Below are 23,908 nucleotides of genomic sequence, written 5' to 3' on the forward strand. Positions count from 1 at the left end.
TCGCGCGTCACGAAATCGAATCTCTCGATGCATCGACAACCGCGACTCGAGCCGCGAGTCCTCGCGGCCGACCGGAAGTGTCCGCAAGAGACCGAGGCATCCTTTCGCCGGCACGTGGACGCATCGCCTCGCCACCCTCTCTTCTCCTCCAAGGAAAAACATGGAGAGGATCGTTTGGTTGAGGTGGGAGTGTCGTGGCACACGGGTAACGCAGTAGGAGGACGAGGGCTTTTGCCCGGAACGAAAGACGCGGCGCGGGTGGGAGATAGATATAAGGGCATCGTTTCGGAATAACGGCTATCAGTGAGTATCGCGCTGTTTTCGCATACACCGGCAACACACGAGACACGCAGCATCGACAACAATGCCGAAGGTACGACGGGAGAACCGGAAACCGGAAACCGGAAACTGCCGGGACCGTGTGCGCGCGTGACACCGTGCAAGTTTTTCTTTCGGACATCTATGTAGCCTCTTTCGTTGATTCTGCTTTAATTCTCGTGTTTCTTACGACCTCTTCACCCTATGAATAATTGGAATGTACGCTGTATATCGGTTCAGACAGGAGCTAACGCGTTTGGTTCGATTAATTAAGGGATGCTTGTGTGTATTCTTCCTTTGAAAGAAGTTTCAAGATGAAATAGTAAGGAAAGGGACATATTGGAAGGAAGTTTTCGAAGGAAGTTGATATCGTTTGGTACAGATGGTACTTTAACGTGGTAGATTAGTTTGCGGTATCTTTCGAAGATTCGTTTATATCCGCTACTTTAATTCTCGTGTTTCGTAGTTCTACGTACCATCGATAGTTAGAATAGTTGAAGTATCTGTATATTGTCAAGGGGTCAGGAAATGATGTTTGGTTCGAACAGCGAAGGGACGGTTGTGTGCATTTTTCTTCCGAGAGAAGTTTGAAGATGGAAAGGTGTAAGGTGAGAGATGTATGACTGGTTAAAGATGTTATTACATAGTTATCGTATAGTATAGGTGCTATTTCGTATCGGTGGTAGGTTAGTTTGAGGTGTTTTACAAAGATTCGTTTATGCCTACTGCTTTGATTTTCGTGTTTCGTACTATGTGCTTCTGCACCCTCTCGATAATATACGCCGCTCATAATGCGTTGACTCAAATTGAATACTTTCCACCGCTGTTATCTGTTACTTGAATCGTATCATACGACGTGCCTTGCAATGTAAAATAGTATTAATGACAATTAATTGTATATTAATGTTAAGTAATTTAATATTAAAATTAAAGTAAAATCAGTTAGAGTTTTGCGATAAATGTAACGAGTAGGTGTCCTAATATTTATAGCTGGCAGTTTATTGCTCTGCACATTGGTTGGATGGATAGGTAAATAATAGTTGGCAAATGGTCAGCCAGGAAAAGATGTTCTCCTCGACCAGTTGAGAGATGTTTATGTGTATTCTACGTCTGAGAGAAATTCGAAGATAGAAGGGTAAGCCGTGGGATATATAACTTGCTTTTCGAGTAAGTTACAGGTGTTATTAATAGGTGCTGTACATTGCAGGTGATATTTTGTCCGGTGACAGCTCTATTTGTGGTGGTTTTGGAAGGTTCCTTTATGTTTAAACGGAGGTTTCTGTGAAAACGAGTGTTTCATTGATGGAAGTTGTTCGATGGCATTTTTGGAAAGTTTCTATGTAGTAAAGAAGTGTTTAAAACTTAATTAAACTGTCGGTAAACGATCTAACGAGAAGCTCTTCTTTTTTTAAAAAAAAGCTATACATATACTTTTCTATACCGTAGATTGAAAAAATACATTTCCTCGTACCAGAAAATATAGAATACAGAATGTTCTAAGTACATTTCAGTAAAAACAAAAACAACTAAAAATTTACAATTATTCGATATTGGAATTCCATTTATATATTTCTATAAAAAATACGATTCTTTGATCGCGTATTGAAAAGACGATGACCTCGAGAGAGATCTATTCACCGCGGTACCAAGAGCTTGATCCTTTTTTTTGTCGGGTCGTCGATATGTTTCTGTATAACGTTTTGTGGTCTATGATCCGCAGGCGAAATACGGAAGCGGTGTAGCTACTTTTGTGGATTCGTATTAGTTTACGGAGCAAGGTCGACGCGAGAAAGTGAAAAAGGACACTTTTCTCGGGAAGGGAAGAGCTCGTGAAGCGACACGAAAGACGAAACTCGAGAAACTTTCTCGAGCCATACGATGACTTTCCAAGTTCCCCTCGCGTTGATCTTGTTGCCGCCGAAAAACGTTTAACGACTAGGGAGTTTTAACGAGAGTATCGTTTAGCCAATAGTCGAGGTAAACCGAAACGATCGACGAGTTATAAACGGAAACTGGTGTTTATGGCGAGGAAGATCGAATTGCTAAATATATCTTTGATCTCGTTGATCGTGTGATTTGTGAATCAGCTCTGCTTTGCTTTCGATCGAGTTTGGATCGTCTTTTATTTGGGACAAATGTCAATATATACTTTTGGCAACGGCAAAGATGTCCTAAGTTAGGGGCTGACTTTAATTTATTAATTTTGAACCGTAGCCATCTTCAGATACAAAGTTTTAGGTCGTGTTTTATCATTGATTTAAAATAATTGTTTATATATAGCGTTAGTAAAATTATCTTGTTTTATATTATCTATAAATTCTATAATTATTTAGACGATACTATGTAGCATATTGTTATGTAGCATTGGAAGACACTACAGAAATTCATTTTTGATCAGTCTACGTTGAATTTAAGTTTCTATCGGGACTTGGAGTTTTACATAACGTACTAGTTTTTTAATTTGAAGTAAATTTTAAGTTACATAGCTTGACTTTTGGTTAGTTATGCAGCAAAGTAGCATGCTTTGTATATATTTAGCGCTGCGCTCTTCTACTTAATTTATTATTAGTTACAATAAGTTTCTACAAATTTAACGAGAATTCATTTCCGTGTAAATTTAATAATCATCGTTTCTTCTAAAATTTTTACAACGAAAAATCGACAAAAAGATGTACCGATATCTTGTAAGTATTCCGTAGTTCATCAAGAATTTTTTCGCTGATATCCGAGTTATTTTCTTTTTACTATCACTTGAATCATTGAACCAGATTTTGATACGAAAGGTCACGAACTCGTGATTCTGCGTTAGCGTCATACGGTATTCGCGAATTTCTCTTCGAAATTTTTCGAGCAAACTACAACGATATAGATAGATCAGCACTCCCATAATACTGCTACGTTATCGTTAAAATTGCGTTCACATCGTCTATATTAGCTCGATGAAATGTCCGCCATAATCTCGTTTGTTTTACGAGCTTCTGATATACTGCGTGCTCGTGGAAAAATTTTTGTAATAGCTCGTGCCTTGGAAATCGAGCTTCCGATCGAAAAATCTAATTTGATGGGTTGTCGACTTCTCCCACAGCAAGGAATCGTGTATAAGGAAAGATTTTCTGCTTACGCTCGAGAATTCTTTCGATAATCCCGCAGGAATTACGATCTATCCTCCAGTCAGCTTCTTACGTTTATTGAAAGCTTTCTGAATTCAAAAAATAAGGTCGCACGCGAAGATTCATATGCAAATGCGTTGGAAACGAATGGGTTGGCTTTTTACTTTCTGTTAGCTTCTCTATAGAAACGATGATAGTAATTGTACATTGTTCTTTATGCCGCGCAAGATAGTAGAGAAGGACGTGAAAATTGGCTAACCTGAATTATACGGTGGTTATCACTTCCTGAATCTAATGTTTTAGGAAATGGAAAATTTATAATGACGCGCAAAAAAATGTCCTTCCTCGATTTTTAATAATTCTAGAGAAAGAAAAGCTTCGTTATACATTTTAATCTAAAATAAGCTTTAAAAAAGTTGTAAAATTGTTCGACGAATTTATGGTAGCTCTTCCTGTGGTGTGAAAAATTCTGTAAAATTTTGACTAGAATTTAATCAGCACAGTCGTATTGTTAATTAAGAAGAAAATGTAAATTTTAGTTTCAGATTCTATGCCTTTTATGCGCAACGATTGCAGTTAGCCACGCAGTGGTTTTAAGCGGTTACGACGGCGGTCATGGAATCTCATACGCGGATTACGAGGGTCTCGAAGGATACTCAGGATCTGCTGTTCAATACGAAGGACACGCGGTTCTACCAACGGTAGCGGTTCCGGTTCACGCGGTTTCCGCCTCACCTGTTCAAGTTGCAGCGACCCTCGATCATGGATCTCACGGATACGATCATCATGCTGATCACGAACACGATTACTACGTAAGCAGTTGTATCTATTTTTCATTAAGTTTATCTTAATTACTTAAAAATAAATATTCCATCGTTCCTTATCCGATAACAATTCGATCACTTGAAAAATTACGTACAATCTTTGTAAAACTCGAGATACTTGCTATTTCACTTCTATAATTATCACCGTGGAACGAAATTTTTACGGATAAAATCTTTAATCTCTGTCGGAACAAAAATTTCCATTTGCCTACGGCGACAAAAAGATTTATTCTTAAAAGAAGGAAAATCATTTTTTACAGAATAAAAATTACAATATCCTCTAAAAAGTAGAAAATTTTGTTGTTAAAACAAAACAAAAAATCATCTACAAAACCACTTTTGAAAAAAAGAAGAGAAAATCAAACCAGGAGAAGAGAAAATCAAGAGAAGAACAAACGAAGATTTGTCGTTCGTTTCGATTTACATTTTGATTGTCCATCCTTCACGCAATTTGAATATTCCAACCTTCCAGAATCTCTCAGGCTTTTTCGGCGAAAAACTTTCCAACATGATTTTTCGCGTTGACCAAATTCCTTAAAACTCGGAAGGAACTTTCCAGGCAAACCAATATTTTAACTTAATATCTTTCGTATCATTCGCTTGCGATTAAGATGAGATTACAAGCGATGCAGAAAACAAGTTGTAGTAAATTACGCCATTAGCGATCGTCGATCACCAGATAAGATACTAATTATCGGCGATCTGTATTTGAAATCGCGTATCGTATCGCAAATAGTTCAGAGCACGAGGCGTGACGTTTGCCTCGCCTCTATGTTAATTGAAATTCCAGCCTGTGAAAAGCAGTGCTTGGCATAAGAACTTCTTCCGCGACGTATCTCATTGTCGCGAACGTTTCCGCGACGCTTTCTCGTAACGATCGCTCGTTAGAGATCGTTTGAACGTCCGTCGCGTGGAAAATCGCTTATGAAATTTCGTTCCATTCAAAATACACGGCAGCTACTTTGGAGAAATTTAGATGTTGAAATTACGTAATTTCGTCTTTATATTTCAATATCGGTCTCGTTTTAGAAAACAAAAAGAATTCCTAATGTTTCAAGAAGATGTTTGACGTAAAATTAAAAGGAGAAATTACGCATCTCAAATACGACCTCTCCTTACTTTGTTCAGAAAGAAATTTTGTTGATGGTAGAAAAATATAATTTGCTCGAAATTTGGTCGAAATCTTTCTTGACTCGTGTTACTGGATTCGCTATTTAATATCGCTGTGCGACAGAAATTTATAAATAGTAGAATGATAAATAGAAATTTACCAAGAAATTATAAATAGACATTTATCAACAAATTATAAATAGAGATTTATTGGCACAATCTCGAAGGATTTATTTTATCTGGGCTTGGTATCGGTACCACTGTACGGCAGCAATTTATAAATAGAAAACTTGACTAAATTAAGCGGAAAATCATCAACAACTTATAAATAGAAATAGAAATAGATATACAAATACAAATAGAAATAAAAATAGAAATTCATTGGCAAATTATAGACAGAAACTCTTCCTTATGAATAAATTATTTATTAACAAAATATAAATAGAAATTCCTTCTTTTCTATTATAGGCTCATCCAAAATACACTTTCAACTATGGCGTTCACGATCCTCACACAGGGGATGTGAAGACTCAGCACGAAGTTCGTGATGGTGACGTGGTTCACGGATCTTATAGCGTCAACGAGCCTGACGGTAGCGTCAGAATCGTCGAATACACTGCCGACGACCATAATGGCTTCAACGCAGTGGTTAAGAAAGTCGGACCAGCGATTCACCCTAAACCAATTCCCGTAGCAAAATACGTTTCGCCGGCGTACTACAATAGTTACGAGGAATACGAAAAGCATCATTATTAATCGTACGAATATATTCGAGTGATAGAGGAAGAAACAAAAAAAAAGCAGGAACAGGGTTAGAAAGAATTTATTTAAGTGAGACGTGTCGACGATTAACTCCTCGTTTTATGGTATCGAGTCGAATTTGTGATAAACTATGGTTGAAATATTAAAAAACAAGGACTACTTCAGCATCCTATAGGATCTATAGTATAGATAATATGCAGATTTCTGACATTTCCATTGCTACCGATGCACATGTTGCGTCGTTCTTTTCCGTGCATTTCGATCCAGCGATCGAAGAAATAGAGAAAAGGCGGCGAAGTGTATCGAGATAAATATTATTGTTTGAAATAAAGACATTTTTTATGAAAAAGAAGAGACGTGTAATTCCAAAGGTGGAACAGTATTTTTCAACACCGAGTGTGTTGAATAAATACGTATATTATAATACGAAAATAAATTAATAATTAATCAATGCTGTGTTATTGTCGATAATTCATCATTCTCTATAATTTCTGCCATTTTTCACCCAAAAGTTTTTTATTATGCCCCGAGAAGATTTCCTTTGAATTTGTTTCAAATTCAGACCTTGAAAAAAATTTCTTATGAACCAAGGGGTTAACCGATTCGAGTCATTCACATTTTCGAACGTTGACTTTTTCGACTAATTCTAAATTTTGAATGTGTACAAAAATATCGCAGTACAAACATAACGTACATAAACATGAAATATTCAGATACGTATTTATGGGAAATTTAATGGCGCAGAAATGCTGAAAACAGGTTTCTCATAAATGAATAAATATCCGCGGTGTAATTATATTTTAATCGCCAGAGGTGCTTGAAGATGGAAAGCGTGCCAAAAAGACGGGCCAAGAAATGGTAAATTATTCATCGTCCAAGGTATATGAGTGTCTCCGAAGGAATTTGATCTTCCTCGCGAAACTTAAAAAAAGAGAAGAAATGCTCATAACAAAAACATGTTCCCAGGAGAAATTTCCATTCGAAGAAACGAGTTTCCAGCTGACGACCCTCCGAATTATCGGGAGGATATGTAAACGAGTGTTTACTGTTCGTTAATCGGTAGAAAGTGCCTCGGGGCGAAGAACGATTTGCTCGTGTACTTGAACAGTAGCGAAACAACTTTCCATTCTGTTTTATCCGATGATTTTGCCAAGAAATTCGATGAAAAATAAATTCTTCGTGATTGGATAACAGACACCAGGAACGCGAGAAAAGGAATCGAGCAGTGACCATGTTGATAATCATTTGGCTGAACGCTCTAAAAAATGAATTATCGTACTTTGTTATACTTTCTTTAGTTGTTCTTAGAAATCAGAAACGTTTGATCCAAGGTACCAGGAGAAATGTAGAATTTTAATAGGCGAGGAACTTTTTATAATTTTATTTCAGAAGAAAGAGCAGAGAACCGGGAAGAAATTTATGAATATTTCGTAATAAATATTATGTTGCATTATTAAATAAATAACCAGGTGATTGGAAATTTAATTGGCGAAATTTTCAATTGACGAAAATATTTTCATTTATTTCCTGTAAATTTGCTGTTTTCCAATCATTTCGTCTATGCTGCAAATGGTTTTATTTATTGGCTGCGTATTTTTTTGTGAAAAAGTGCAGATTTGACTTCTTCAATGGTGTGCAAAAGGAAGAATTGTATCTGTCACTTTGCTATCTGAGCAAAAAATCTGGAAAATTTCCTAGAACAATTTCCGAATAAATATAACCAGTAGGTACCCTTGTATTTATAGACGGCAATGTACTTATCTTACTTCTGTCATATAATTTAAATTATTATTATTTAAGTTAACTTATGCACGAGATATACATATATATACATAGATATACATTACAGATTGCTAGTTCCAATATCAAGAAGAAAGCAGAAGATACGAATCACAGCGAATGTTATTTACAGAATAATGATTTAATCACTGCGAATTTGTTCGACAAAGAACATCTTTCCTCTTCGTCGCTCAAGAAAGGCTTCCTTGAAATTAATATCCTCTGACTAACCAAAGTAAAAAAAAAAGAAGAAGAGAAAGAATGGGCATAAACGTAATCGAGGAAAAGCAGTTCAGACATCATCTAAACAATCAACGTCAGAGGTGTTTTATTACACCGACACTTTATTTCATCTTTAATTAATCTCGTTCTCGCGATATTCCGCATTAAGCGCTCTCCCGAGTGCAGCACCATTTTCTTCGTTTATTCGATAGTTATCTTGCGTTTCTATGCCCATGATCTCTTCTACTGCATATGTATATGCCCCTGTAGATTATATTCCTACATACGTATCTATGTTCGGATATTTACGTGTTCTTTTACGCTGTTGATTTTATTATTCATCAACGAACAGCCGAGTATTCTAATTGCGAATTTTCTCAAACGGAAGTGTACAAAATTGGAAGCGTACCGACGGTGTAATTAGTAATCTCGATGCTCATTGCGCTCATTCTTTCTATTATCGTTGGTCATTTATTTTGCACCTCCATAGGATCGTTTTATATTACTTACGTTTATGTTACAGCGAGAGTTAAAAGTGGCGCGAAATTTATTTAAGAACTCTTGTACTTGTGAAAGGTCCACGTATTTTGTACCATTGTATTTACTTTTTAACGATACGCTTATGGTTCTCGAATACGTACGGTTAACGATCAAGTATATTAGCAATCTGAATATCTAACAAATATTCAGCCTTTGAACCATAATTTTTCATTATAGACTCAGTTTGTAATTTCGAAACGATTAGACTGTCAGTATGTGGTAGAATGATAACCACGTGGCAAAGATAGATTTCGAATTATTTCGTGTTTTCAGTGATGTTTAATTTTACATCAAATGTACTGTATAGATATTTAGTAATGCTTCGATATTTGTATAATTAATTTTTAATAAATATACCGACATACATGTAACGACGTAGATAAGTTCGTATTCAGAATATTATAACGATATTTCTACAATAAATTTCTATCTAAATTTCTTTTTCAAATAATAAAATTCCTAACATTAAAAGGGCTTACAGTTCAAATCAGGAAAATTCCCAGAACTTCGTAGTAGTATTTTTAATACTGGAAGGTGAAATGCCACCAAATAAAAAGAATTACACCTATATAAAATAAGGAAAGCGTATAATAAGAACGACTTACCCATGATTCTTTGAAGATCTTGTTGGCAATGATACTGGTGCTCTCGAACATGTCCTTTCCTGGGCCAGAAGCAAAACACATCTCCTTTTTTCTGGGGCAAGTGTATTGCTCGGAACAGTTATCGCCAGAAAATTCACATTTCGGGCCACGTGTGTTCGGTGAAACATCGCCAAGATTGCTGGAGGCGAAGGCTGCTACGAATTGGCCCTGATTTCAAGGAATTTGTGTTACAACTCCTCGCAAAATTCACAATTGTATTCTTGTTTCGTATTAACACAATTTACTTGGACTCATGAAATCGTAAAGAAAAAGAAAGAGAAAATGGAAATTGTCAATTTGGACAGAATAATTTTAGAGATTGATACAATTTTGTATTCTGATCGCGGCTGATTACAAACAGTAATTGACTGTATGAGCTGCAATTAATAGAAATTTTGAAATATTATTCGCAAGTATAATTGAAGATCCCAATAGAAAAATATAAATCACATTTTTATGTCTTTTATATGAAACTTTTACCTAAAATTCTATTTTATAAATCTTATTGAAAATTATTTGGAATTGAATGTGTATTTTGTCATTCTTTTGGATATTTCAAAAGTATTAATTGGTATAAAATGAGTCGTATCCTTATCATTTTTACAAAGTTTCATAAATTTAAATTTATAACAGGCTCTTAGTTCAACTACCTATATGCTATGCTGAAATAGTTCTTTGCAACCACCAATCAACATAAAAATCAGCGATTCAAAAAACACAGACTCGTCGTATTTTTCAATTGTAATTGTAAATTTAATAGATATTAATAAATTTAAAAACCGTATTTTACGAATTTTGTGAAATTTTGTAACAGAATTTTCTTATGGCTTATAGTATGGAAACCATACGAACATCCGAGAATCCAATATTCCAAGATAAACCGCGTATCTTTCATACGGATAACCTGTGAAATTCGCTATGGGTGATTATGCTTATTTACAATATAACTGTGCTCTGAATTTATAAGTTCTCTGAATTCATCATATTTGTATGTATTTCTTGTTCTGTCGTTGCATATTCTCTTTTTCTTTCTCTCTATTCAGCAAATATTATAGATCGACATTCTACGGGTTCGATATATAATATTAGGAAATTTTTAGCAAGATATATCCGTAATATTTATTTAAAATATATTTATCGTCAACTTCAAATACATTTTAAATAAACCCTAAATTATTAAAATGTTGTAGATATAAATTGAATAATTAATAGAATTATGCAACGTGTATATGTACATATACACAACGAATATAACGCAATGTATAATGAGGATAATCCCTTTATAACCCCCGAGATTATGGTTTCTTGTGGGCTTTAAGGTATAAACCATATCTTTCTTTGTCTCATAATTTAATTGAATAAAAATGACGTTGTCATTTGACAATGACGAATGTTGTTGCTTTCTAACACAATTTATTACGAAAATATGAGAGGGTAGAAATTGAGAAAATATATTATTTGTAACTCTTGAAACAAGATTATCGAGTATGGATCTATCGATTAAAAAATACCAAATGCAACTGGGATTGAGAAAAAGTTGATAATAATCACTTTACTAATATCTTCTTATACATCTGAGAAATTAAACTAACTGAGAAATCATTGCTAAATATGCCTCGTAGTATCCTTAGAAATTTATCTAAAAACTAGCTAAGCAATAGACGAATGAATTCTTAATTTTCTTAAGTAGCTTAATAATATTCCATACCGAATTAATATGGCATCAAATTATTTCTAAATTAATAATTAACTTTAATACTTAAAATCCTTACCTTGCCAGGCAACGAATCGTTATTCATAATTTTCTCGAAAAGAATCGAGGCATAGCCAACATTATCACTGGACAATAGATGATTAGTATTATTCATACTAGTTGGATGGATCGCGAACCAATTAATTACACCCAATCGCTTGTTGTTAGCTCCGACAAATTGTATTTGTGTCATAATCTTATCCACATCGTGCTTGTATCTATTACATTACAAAATGAATTTAATTGTTAATGAAATCAAAGAAAAGCATGGAAAAAGAAAAAAATGATTTAATCGTTAAAATATGGACATTTACTTGTCTCTCTCTGCTTTTGGATTGTTTAGATAAGCGGATGGGCTTCTATTAATGTTCACACCATGAACTTCTCCATGGGTGATGAATATTCTGCCTGGAACTATGGCATAGTGAGCACGTTGAATACTCTGTAAGATTTACACGATATTTATCGATTAGATGATCATATGATAAAGCATTTCTTAATATAAGAAATACAAATCTATTATAATACGTATTATAACATTAGTTTTTTAATTTTCTCATTTCATTCCTCAAGATTGTAAATTGAATTTGATCATTTGAAGGTTCATAGTTAAGTATAAGGAAAATGAAAAATTGACGTGTTTCTATAATATATAAAATTTATCAACGTTACACGATGATGATAAAGATTTAATCGTGTTTTTTAATCCGAAGAAATTACCTTCGTGATTCCCTTGACCATAGCATCGAAGGTCTCTTGAACGAAACCGAATGTCGTAATATCGAACAACATGTGCAACATGAATCCACCGGGTGTGGAGTGCGAGTGAGTTGCACTGATCATCACATTTTTCTCTGTGTACAGGCTGCCAAACTCCTTTTCAAGATTCTGCAACACCTGTAACAACCAACATATTTTATCAAGAACACAAACTTTTACAACTTGTATAAATCCAATAAGTAAAAATTATTGAAACTCTATTTCCGAGTAGAACACTTTGAAATGAATTGAAAACGAAGCGTCGCATAAAGAAATTTTATTCTACGTTTCTCACGTATTTTTTCACGTAGAATCTCCCCTTGTTAATTATGCTACGATTACTAGGATATCTTGCATATACAAACACAAATGCATGTTACACGAAAATGAAAAACAAAGAGAAATAATATAATAAGATAAACATACGAAGAACGATTCCGAGAATATTGTAACTCTTTCTAATAAATAATTTCGATTTAAACAAACGTTCGTTAATATCTTCTTAGAAATCATTTTTTAATTGTTATCGATCTTAAATCGAATTTATTTCTAATTACTATCGAACAATATCTCGATGGAAAATATTTTCATACTGCTTATCTATCTCAACGTTTTTAATTATCATCGATAAAAAAGATGAAAGATGCGAATAAATATAATGAATTAAATAAAATGATAGATTTGATCTGTGAACTTTGTGTTCGAAAAATGACAGAAAATTTCTATTTATTTCTCTATTTGTATCAAAGAACGAAGCTGAAAGGATGCAAGTGGGATTACCGTTTGACGAACGCCGTTTCCTATCATGGCGCTATCCACGCTGACGAAGACGAACCTCTCCTCGCCATCGTCGATGATGAATGCGCGGGAGAATGTTCGAAGATGGATTCCTGATCCTTTTTGATCGATCTTCGCGTAGCCCATCTAGAAAACAAACAATTCCCGTGAACTACTGTACGAATACAAGGAACACGACTCAGCGTTGCTTCTGTCGGTTGTTTATTGCTCAACTCCGTTGCATAATTCGTTCCAACGCATCGATATCCGTCGAATGAGAATTATTTTTCGTTCTATATGATTGAATTGGATGCGTATAACGCGCAAGCATATACGAAATATACATAATAGTTGGGGGATAAACAGGATGCGTATTTAGGTTCTATTTCTTTAATGATGCGCACAAAAATATAAATTTGCTGTCTAGTAACGAGTATCTTGTAATTTCAACATATTATAATTTCTACGGTAAATACTTGTTCGAACATGATACTTTCGTACGATACTTACAAAAACAATTTCAGCGGCGGGTCCTGTAGCATCTGCTCTGCCCACCCCGATGCTGTAAGACGCGATGGCGCCGGGCACCGCAAGCTGGACCAGCCATATCGTCAACAACGCAAGGATTCTAAAGCGTCCAACTGCCGGTGCCTCCATTCAGTTTTTCTCTGCCGCCAGTCTGATAGCGCTGAAATCAAACAAACCAATGTTTTCAATCGCTGTTTCAACTTGACTTAATATTATCGTCTATTCACCGATAAGCGAGCATACCACCAAAACAGAATTTTTTTCCATTTCCTCGCTTCCAAGTCGTACTAAACTCGTTAAACGCATCTTGTTTCAACATAGAATATTATCGTACATTAGAGATCGTCGTATCTGAGTAACGATACCAATGATTTGAAAGAAAATGCGCGAAGGAAAGTAGGTGAACTTCGATTTAAACGGATGATTTGTTTGTATCGCGTACGCAAACTGGGATGTTGAAATAACATTAACTCGTGAACGTCGATCGTTGTAACAAGATGCGCAAGATGCATAAACAAGATTTTTTAGATATTTCTACGTGTACGTTATTATTCGATTGCCTAATTGTTTTTTACGCGCGAATTCGTAAGAAAACATTTTACGCGAATAAAACTCGTGCGAAAAAATTCACGTATGTTATTACGTGCAGTTATATTTTAATGGTACATAGAGTGCGTAAAATAAAAATTATATGTCGGGTTACCATTGGGATTAGGGGCGTATAATGAATCTTCGCGTGAATTGGCCATAGTTGTTAGGTATTATAGATGATACTTTACTGACACAAATTTAATTATTACAGAGTTTAACGAGTAATAGCGGCGATTAGATAATCGCGATGTCGATGACAATGAATTTAGGTTCGATAACGAATCCATGGTCAACGGGATGACGAACGCGATTTCTGCCACAGTCTAAGTCGAACTCAACTTACCGATCCACGATTCGGGGTGTCTCGACGTACTTGTCCACGGTACAAGTAGAACTAATCTGACTAAATCTCAATCCAAGTGGAATCGCCCTTATATATTCCTCTCCGTACCTCTCTGTACCCCTCGGGTCAATCTTAATTTTTAAGGAGAGCTATTTAATTTCTCCATACTTTTGTTAGGTACACGTCCCTCCCGCGACCGTATCTACGTTCAGCGACCCGTTATGTCACTTCGAGCCCAAGTCCACTATCATAAATTTCGGGCACCCATACTCGGATTAGATCGTAAACAACTATTTCTCAGTTTTATTATTTAATTATAGCTATAATAAAAGGTCTGGACTAAAGTATTGGGGACCTTCCCAAACGTTCCAAAAAAAAGGCCCCGACGTCCTTTCATCTCCGACATATATATAAACTTATAAGAAGAAATAGTACTATAAAAATGTTAAGAAATAATGTAAAAAATACTAAAAACAATTTTTATAACACATATACTATCACTTTGATAACATTAAGGACATTTCTTTACTCGTTTAAATTTTAAGGAGTGAGATGGAATATTTATACGTCCCAAGGAACTCCCTTCGTTGGAAGAAATTTCTTGCTGCTTTGAAAGGTTTCCATTTCTACAGAAGAAGTTGAAGCTTATAAGAGGACTTTCGACAGGTATCATGACTACCCGGAATGTGCCGAAGCAAGAATGCCTATTAGCTGTCTCAAGAACCACGCCTAGGTTCTTCTCCGAGAGGAAGAGGATCGTGAAAGTTGAAATACCGAATGGTAAACCTGTCACGTTTCCACGAAATTTTGACAAAACTCATGTATATGTGAAGACAAGGTTTCGTCAGATTAAATCGTCGGATGAAAGTGATTAAACTAATATTTAAAGAAAATTCTCCCATATTAATCGTTTAACGAAAGGCAAATTAATTCGTTTCTAACCATTAAAAGATTCGATGTAATAAATTTAATGTGATAAATTTTAATATAATAAAATAAAGTAGTTTATACGTGTTTCAAATATACTGCGGTTTAGCAAACGAATAACGCAGTTTCTTTAAATGCATACTCTTTAAATACGAAACCATTTGGTTTCACCCTCTTCTTGTTCATCGCCCTTGGAAAGACACCCTCTTAAACACATTTACACACACAGTCATCGCTACCATTTAGTCACACTAATCCCTCCAGAGTCTTCATTTTTCAAGCGTCAGAGATATCCTCTTGCTTGCAGTCCGAAACATTTATCTTATAACTTCAGATAAGAGTTCAAGTGCAATTATTTTAAAATAGAACACGTGAATGGATAAAACTGAAATATAACAAAATATTAACAGACGAGAAACGCATCTTCTTATAAAATACTATATTGATAGATGTTTTATCAATGGTTTTTTAAACACGTGTACTCGTTAATATAAGGTAGAAGATAAAATTGTACATAAATTTGAAGTTCTATCGCAACAACATTTTTAATTTACGGTATTTAAAATTAGTAATATCTTGGACAATGGATGTATTGATTGCAAAGCGTACGGACGCTTTGCTGACGCAAATTTAATTAAAATTTCAATAATCTCTTCGATAATAATGAGAATAAATAATGAATATGAAAATTGAATAATCTCTTTTGACCTATAAATTGATTTTAATAGATAAATATAACATAATGTATATTATGAATATAATATGATATTTTTGTAGCAATATTTTTCAATCACGCTCCTTGTGATCTGATTATTTTATGTCACGTAAAATTACATATGAAATACAAAATAAAACATTATTACACAACAAAATAGTGGAAAAATTACGACTCGTAGAGACAAAAGGACATAGCGAACAAAGGACGCTTCCATGAAATTACATATTATATAATACACGAACGATCCTTTGTCTTGATAATCGTTACCACGCGAGGCAGTCGACATAACGCTCTTATCAAAATATACATATTACGAATCACTCGACAATTTCCGCTCATCAAATTGATAATCTTCTATTGTCGATGCTTCCATTATTAATAATTTTCTATGGTAAAATTGATCAACTTCTTTGGCAGAATTTCGATCGGTAGAATTAATACAAAGATTCGTGTAAAAACATTTTTTGGCAAATTCTTTGTTTCTTCTTTGATACTTTTTGCGTGATACGTCGAGTCACGTTAACCATTTCGATGAACAGAAATGTTATAATCAATCGTAATCGATAAACAGCGGATATTTGTGCAAATTCGTATTTTTATGAAAATAGCTATGGAAATGAAACCTATAGGAGATTTATTTCACTCATTGAATATAACTTAATAGTTTGAATGTTTTGTACGTTTTATAGCATTATACGCATTCTGTGCACTTTGCCTTTAAATTTACTTTTATCTGAAATTTCCCATAAATGAATAAACATTCGCAGTATATTAATTAGTTTCAAAATTATAGAGAACTTTGTCGTTGTTTCAGCGAATTTCAGTTTCAAGATCGCAGAAATATGTTCTTCCGACGTTTCAGCATAATATGGTGAGCTGATTTTTCTATTTTAGTAGGTGGAAGCTTATGAGTAATTCCAGATGACAGAAAACGCTCGATCTTTGGACGCGGTCCAATCTTAATGGAATATGATGCAGTGATTTTATCTTTCTGATAGTAAAAGCGTTACAAATTATAATTTCTGCGATGTCTATAACCGTTCTAATTATTTCGATCTCACAGGAAATATTCATACCTCTAATTATATAGACAAGTTGTCTGTTTGATTATTTTTCTATATTTGATTCTTTTCGAGGATTCGAAGAATAAAAATAACGATATAAATTTATTACTTTTAAATATTAATACAGAAGGTTCTTCGGATAAAATAATAAAAGCTTTTCGAAGATTTAAAATATGACAGCGACAAACTGTTAAATATTAATACACAAGAGTCTTTTAAAAATAGAATAATACAATTTTCGCTCTAGAATAATAAGATTTGTGGAATGGCGGTGACAAATAAAATTCATTGTTCTTAAACCTTTAAATAGATATCATTCCACAAAAAGTTTGACAAATACCGTAATAAGAATTCTATTGTATTATACATAATCTTAAATTGCTGTTGAAAAGCACATCCAAAAATCCTACTATTCAACGAGGAAAATCTTCACTATTCTTCCCCAGTAAACAGATTTTATGTTAGAAGACTTTTATAACTTTTATCGTGGAAGTAGATTCAATAGAAATCGCTACAAAGTTTTTATGCCGGATGACAAGGATGGCAGGGAAGTTCTATTAGTTGATATATGGATACTTTATTCGTGACCCGGTTCATTAGGAGCACATAATGGAGAAACGAGAGTTTGAAAGATAGAATGTTAGTATTTAAAGTGTTCATAAAACAGTAGTTCTATTGTATATACTTAACACGGTTCGATAACACTGTTTCCCGTGTTTCACTCATATTGCTGTTGCTTGACTTTTTTTTTCTTTAAATAACTGTTGTAAGAAAAATGATAATTCTATAATTTATTATAACGATTTAATGACTTTTATCTTCCTTTAATATCATTCTTTGATCAAGCCAAGTTCTGCAAGTCGATAGGATGAAAATGTTTAAAATTATTTATGGTTAGAGATGAAGAAGGGCCTAGCTGATAGAGACGAATTTTCCTCGTTTTCCAGATTTGAAATTTAATTTTTGCAAAAAGAACCGGAGTTGTATTAAAATCTTTCAGAGAACGAGTATTACTTGTATCCATTGCCTAACAACAATATAGTTGTATCCGTATATTCTGTCTCTAATAACGAAGAAATATCACGTATACTCCTAACAACGATAAAGGTCGATAATAACTTGATCGATTATAATTGACGATAAAGAGATAAGAGAAATCTAAAGAAATAACGAAAAGTAGTAACTCTTGTAGACGAAATAATGAAAAAATAATAAGAATATGATAAAAAGAGACCATCTATGCTTTAGCGATAAGAAATAAGTTAAGCAAATAATAAAAAAGGTAATCGCTCCGACCTAACTAACATTAAAGACACTTGTAAGATTCTATTCTTAAATCTTGCATAATATTTACTCTAGTAACAAAAAGAATCATCTACATTTTCAACAAACAGAAAATAGTCTGCACGAGCGAACGTAAGAAGATAATAAAAATAAATCGAAACGCGCAATAGATAAATACACAACACTCTCCATGCAAGATCCCAAAGCAAATTCATCCAAAACAAAACAGTTCTCTGCTGAAAACAATCTTCTTAAAATCAACTCTTTCGCTGACTGCAGAAGACTCACAAAAATATCTGCAAAGTATCGGCCATTCGATTTTCCTCCTTCTGCTATCGAAGAGAAACACACTCGACCGCGAAATGAACAAAGAAGATAACGAAGATCCGTAGCACCTCGGGAATAATTTTCCATGCAACTGATCGCGTCCGTGCTTGCATCGAGCGTCTACGAGGGGAAAGAGCGAAACGATAACATAGCGGATAACAGATAGTGCACACTTGCCAGTGGGAATTTTCGACGCGAGTCCTATTATCAGTCACGCGATTAAGGCTAATCGGAGACAAGCACGATTATCCAGAAACCTCGTTCGCTTCCTACGTTCTATGATTCATCCTTTCGTTTCGACTTAATTCGTCGGCTTTTCAGGCCGCATACCCCGGCCGCGACGACTCATCAAAAACAAATTAATTAGACTCGAACCGCTGCACTGTACGCTTTATATCCTATACGATACGTATGAAGCAACTATCTGGCCATTAAGGCCTTTCTCCGCGTGCATCTAACGTTTCGTTGTCGCGAGACAATCCATTCGAATCTCGCTTAGTCGAGATGATCGATCGTGAGGAGACTGCGAGGTGATTTACCTCCGTTCAGCACGTGAATGACCCACTGCGCTACTTCGTGCGGCTCTGTGTTCGTGGAAAAATTACGGATCACTTCTTCGGACTGCGTTTTCGACGATTTTAAAGATGTACAGGTTGTCTCATTTTTATCCCTTCGAACGGTGTCAGCGTATGTTACGATCGGAAACGAGGAAAAAATGTTACACGAACGTAGATAGCATTATGAAGCTGTAACGAATTATTAAGATTGTCGGTCACGATTATTAAGATTGTTGTACAATGCACGTTCTTGTAAATAGGTTAATTTGTAATAAGGAATTCACGATCCAATGTTAATAAAGCATTTTTTTCTCATTTTCGATCATAGAATACGCTGACACCGTTTAATGGAATAAAAATGAAACACCTTGTATATTTTAATTTACGTTGTCTGTGCAAAAAACTAGATGCGTTTATACGAGAAAAAAATGAATTTTGGATATTTCTTGAAACTCTGCGGTCCTTTGGTTTGTTGATAGTGACTGCGAAAATATGGTAAAGAGTAGATGATCTTTTCGCAAAGTTTTAATAGTTTTAGATTATCGATGCTTGGTAAACTCTGAGTCGATTTTTAAACATTTTATTATTTTTCTTCCATTGATCGACGGTCGATATAATAGTGCGATAAAAAGTGAATTTTTAGTATTTTTAGATTGTTAAGGTTCAGCCTAGAAAAGCAACGACTTTTGAACATATTTTGAGAATTTCGAATATTTATGATCGAAGACCGATGGATTTCAAGAATTTCTCAAAGGTTTTATGGTTTCTCACCTCGATGATGGTTACTGGAAAATAAACAATAACGAAAACGTACAGAGTCTCGCGAGACTTTCTATAAATTTAAAGAGTTAATGTTAATAACATCGTGATGACGAATTGTTGCTCGAAAACGAATTTAAACGATGGTATTATTCCATGAATGAGGACGCAAGGCTTCTAATTGGTTTCATAATTAGTATACAAGTGAGAGTACATCTTGCGAACAATCTTGAAATGAATGAAACTTTTCTCTACTCTAAACTGTAACGAAATTGTAAATTATTACCGTTTTAATGCACTTTTTATCTACATCAGCCGTTCTATAATTTTTATAATCCATTCTTTTGTTCAATTTCCCAATTAGCGAACGTTCGTTGCATTTTCGACATACGATGTCAAATCGAAATTCTATGTCGAAATTCGCATACCTTGGCAACGCAATCGTCGCTATTCTTTCTTCTTTGGTTAAATATAACGCATAGTTTCACGTAATCTACAAAAGTATCACCAACGATGTACAATTTCTTCATAGTAAACACTCAGAATCGATATTTAATGTCCACCACTTTCCGATGATAACGATCGACGAACGAAAAACACTTAAAGCTCGGAAGAGATTTTATCGAAACGTTTAAAGTTATTACGGTTTCGAAACCGAATTTGACTCGAAAAATTCTCAGAACGATATTCGAAAGTATTCGTCGCTTTCCATAAATATCAATAACCTAAAAGTATCGGAAACTTCGAAAAACATTCCACGAAGAAACTTAAAATTGAATCTGGAAAAAGTGAAAACCGTGTAACAATTTCTACTAACATCGCACGAATCGTAGCACAGAACGATCAAACTTTCCTCATTTACCCCAATTTCTCTGATGATCGACTAACCAGAACGGAAGCTTCTTATCTGACTTCCATCGAAATCGGTTCGATTATACTTGTCAGTTGGTGGATTCCCACCAAGAAATTCGTTCTTTTTCTCGTGACGCGTGAATGAACACTGAGAGGAGATCGAACACAACGCTGGTAGGTGGATGCTGCAGAATTTCGACGATATTCACCGATTGCATGGCGAACGTTCGCTTTCACTTTTCCGACGATCGACCTTTCGAACCAGGTATTATGTCTACTCTCGATTCTCTATTCTGCTGTTGGCTACCTGTTCCAGAACGAAGAATGCTCGTCGAGTCGATGCGATGTAAACGTTGTAAACACATGATCGTTCGGCGACGTGGACATTTCTTGGAAAATTACAATTGTTGTTACAAGTCTGACAGCAAATTATACATTGTCTGGGATCTCTTTTGATTCAAAATATACGGACAGATTGGAAAGATCGCAAATTTAGTTGTCACTCCATACATAATTCAATTGGAATTCAATTTGTTATTATACATTCGGTTAAACGTTGGAGAAAGTTCGATCATATTCGGACGAGATTTTGAGTAACCACGCGCTCTTCGTTTGTGTCCCAGTTTCAAGATTCATCCTACATACTCGAATTTTCGATAAGAAATCTCCTTGCCAATCCTCAATTTCTAATTATCAGTGGCGACGGACAAAAGTTATTTTTGTTCAGAAGCAAAGTCCGCGTCTGTGTTTTAGTCATCGACCGTTTATCGACCTGCGTCGATCCATTAAAATCAATTCCAGTCTCTCGATAGTTGACAGAACCGATTAGCGACGTCGTTATTCGTGCGTAATACTCGACAGCGTTATCGTTGTAAAAGCGATAACACTGAATGATCGTTTCAAACGTCTGACGCATGGATTGTGTAAAACGAGTAAATGTATACACTTTGCGTAAAATCGAGAAGCATACGATATGTTTCTGGTCACCTTATCGCAATGTTACGAGATTGTGCAAATTCCGGGCTACTCGAATGTTAACGAAACACTCTCCGATAATTTCTAAATATGTGCAGAAGTTTGCTTCACTTACCAGCCGGAAATGTTATGTTTTTAAAGATGCTAAACCTTACATGAAACGTATTGTTATTTCTTAGGAATGTTTAATGTTTTGCTTTTGTTCGATGTTAATTATTTTTTCAGTCGTGGCAGTTCTTCAAAAGTGTTTTTAGGTCTAAATACAAGAATTTTGTATAATCGGTGATCGAACGATTACATGGATAAGGCGTATGTTTAGCGAAATGCGTTAGAAATATCGATTGATGGCGAAATAATTAATATTTTATGATTAATCACCATCGTAAGTGGCTTAAGACTTTTGCACCATACATACGTACGTACGACGTATTTTCTTCGTTTGTTGACAACGGTCGCGCTAAAATCAGAGAACAATAGCGTAATAAGAAAAGATTAGAAAAGAACTTATTTATCCGATGCTGATTACCAATCGATAACGAGAGAAAGTAATCGTACAGATTTAATCTATGTTCTATTCTAATCGAAACGTTTGTCGCGATTTCACCGATAAGGAGTTGAGAATGTCGGATTAATCGATGAGTGGAAGATTAATAGTTTGTCTTTCGTGTTTGCTCGATTTCTTTTGTCGACAAAACGACACACGCGTTAACAAAATTCTACCGTTATTATAGAAATTATTTGATTACAAATAAATACAACGCGGTCTCTTGTCGAGACGTATCATGTGTCTCACGGACTGAATTTAAAATACGAGAGTAAAACATTTTTGCCGAAATATGGATCGTTTGAATCTGATTACCGGGTATAGAAAGTTCGAAACTAAAAATATTTCTGTCTTAGTTTTAGTCTAGAGTATTCTAGCGTCGAAGTTTTATTTCTTAAATATAAAACCGAGAAGAGAGAGATTTAGTAAATATTTGATATATTAATATGCAACAAAAGAGACTCGTGGAACTACGTACGTACTCGAAGAATATATTTTCTAAAAGAATAACAAGAAAATTAGAGGCAGTTACGGAGTAGAAAAATATTGAAAGAAGACAGCGAAATGAGCGAGTATTCGTGTCACGTGCTGTTCGAAGAATTGTAAATAAAAACGAGAGTGCAGATGCAATGCTGCCTGTTTGACAAACTACGATCTATTGCATGCATTACATTCATGCAATACGTTTGGTAAAGGACAACAAAGATATTTCTTAATACAACAATGTACTTGGAAATAAAGATATTCGTATTCGCCAGGTCGATTGCATAATGAAAACATTGTTACCGGTGAGCATAATTTATTAACTACGGTCGAGATTAAAAAAATACTTACGAATTGAGAAAAACAAGATAATAGTACTGTTGTTAATTCATTCGACTTTAGAGGTAAATACACGTATTATTCGTTCCATTTGGTATTATAATTTCTAGCTTGTAATATGCTGGTACACTGGCAGATTTTACCGATGAGTTATAAATAGATTTATGAATTCATAGTATACTATATATAGATACGTACTATATCGAACATATGTAATTACATCCTTTTTTTCTTAGAGAAATGGGGTATTTCAGCGAGATAGTAACTTAATTCGCTTTTACCAAAAGTAAACCAAACGCAGACGCTATTTATCCGCGACGATCCATATAGCGAAGAAAATTGTTGCACAAAGACAGCATCTACTCGCTCCATGATAGACACCAAATTCTAACGATATCCATTCATCGCAATACGCGTGACAAAGAAAAGCGTGCAGAGATAATAGACGCTTTCAAACTTTTCCCACTCTTATAAATGATAAACCATCGGAGTGCATCTGCACCGAATCCACGATGTACCCTACGAAAAAGCCACTATCCAATCACGATCGTCGCCACAAAAAATGTGTCATCCATACATATAATACTCATTACGTAACTTTGTGTGTAATACTTTACGATTCCTGTCACCGTCATAAACAACAAACCATCCAAGTACACCTGCACTGGAACCGATCGAGCGAAATGCATTATTCGCGATGCACATCTCAAAAACTCCATTATCCAAAATCGTGCAATACTGATTTCGTAGCTTCGTACGTATACCACTCGCTCGAGAAACGAACCAACTTCGATCGGTACTCACCGTCGCAATCCACTAAACAAAGAGAACTAAACTAGCAGCTACACAAAGGTATTACTCACGCGCTCAAACGCTCCAGCTCATGACCACGTTGATCGAACGAGGGATCGATGCGTAGGTGATCGATGGATCAGCAGAGACAGAGCGGAGACGCGGCTATAACAGCTGGTCTGCACGGCCAGTCTCGCCGCGAACAATTGGCGCGAACACTCTTAAAC

General features: G+C 35.1%; 2 protein-coding genes across 4 annotated transcripts in view; one reads left to right on the plus strand and one right to left on the minus strand.

The window, feature by feature from the left end:
- LOC100648282 (neutral ceramidase) overlaps positions 1-23,908 on the minus strand; it is a 45,243-nt gene extending 21,335 nt beyond the window's left edge. The window contains exons 1-7 of one of the 3 annotated variants that reach the window (XM_003397116.4): positions 23,753-23,908; positions 13,109-13,286; positions 12,602-12,745; positions 11,783-11,959; positions 11,377-11,504; positions 11,082-11,280; positions 9,271-9,477 (exon numbers count right to left, since the gene is read on the minus strand). In XM_003397116.4, coding sequence (XP_003397164.1) covers positions 9,271-9,477; positions 11,082-11,280; positions 11,377-11,504; positions 11,783-11,959; positions 12,602-12,745; positions 13,109-13,255 — 1,002 coding nt within the window. In that variant the 5' untranslated portion in view covers positions 13,256-13,286; positions 23,753-23,908. Of the gene's footprint in view, positions 1-9,270; positions 9,478-11,081; positions 11,281-11,376; positions 11,505-11,782; positions 11,960-12,601; positions 12,746-13,108; positions 13,287-14,060; positions 14,258-18,341; positions 18,482-23,752 lie in introns of those variants that run through there. The other 2 variants (XM_012310881.3, XM_048408043.1) reach the window with 2 other exon arrangements.
- LOC100648004 (cuticle protein 19) lies at positions 191-6,576 on the plus strand. The gene is made up of 3 exons (XM_048408053.1): positions 191-373; positions 3,968-4,240; positions 5,831-6,576. Exons 1-3 carry the CDS (start codon positions 365-367, stop codon positions 6,116-6,118), a joined length of 570 nt encoding a protein of 189 aa, XP_048264010.1. The 5' UTR covers positions 191-364; the 3' UTR covers positions 6,119-6,576.

This window comes from Bombus terrestris, chromosome 8 (genome assembly GCF_910591885.1).
Source record: "Bombus terrestris chromosome 8, iyBomTerr1.2, whole genome shotgun sequence".
Classification (NCBI taxonomy): domain Eukaryota; kingdom Metazoa; phylum Arthropoda; class Insecta; order Hymenoptera; family Apidae; genus Bombus; species Bombus terrestris.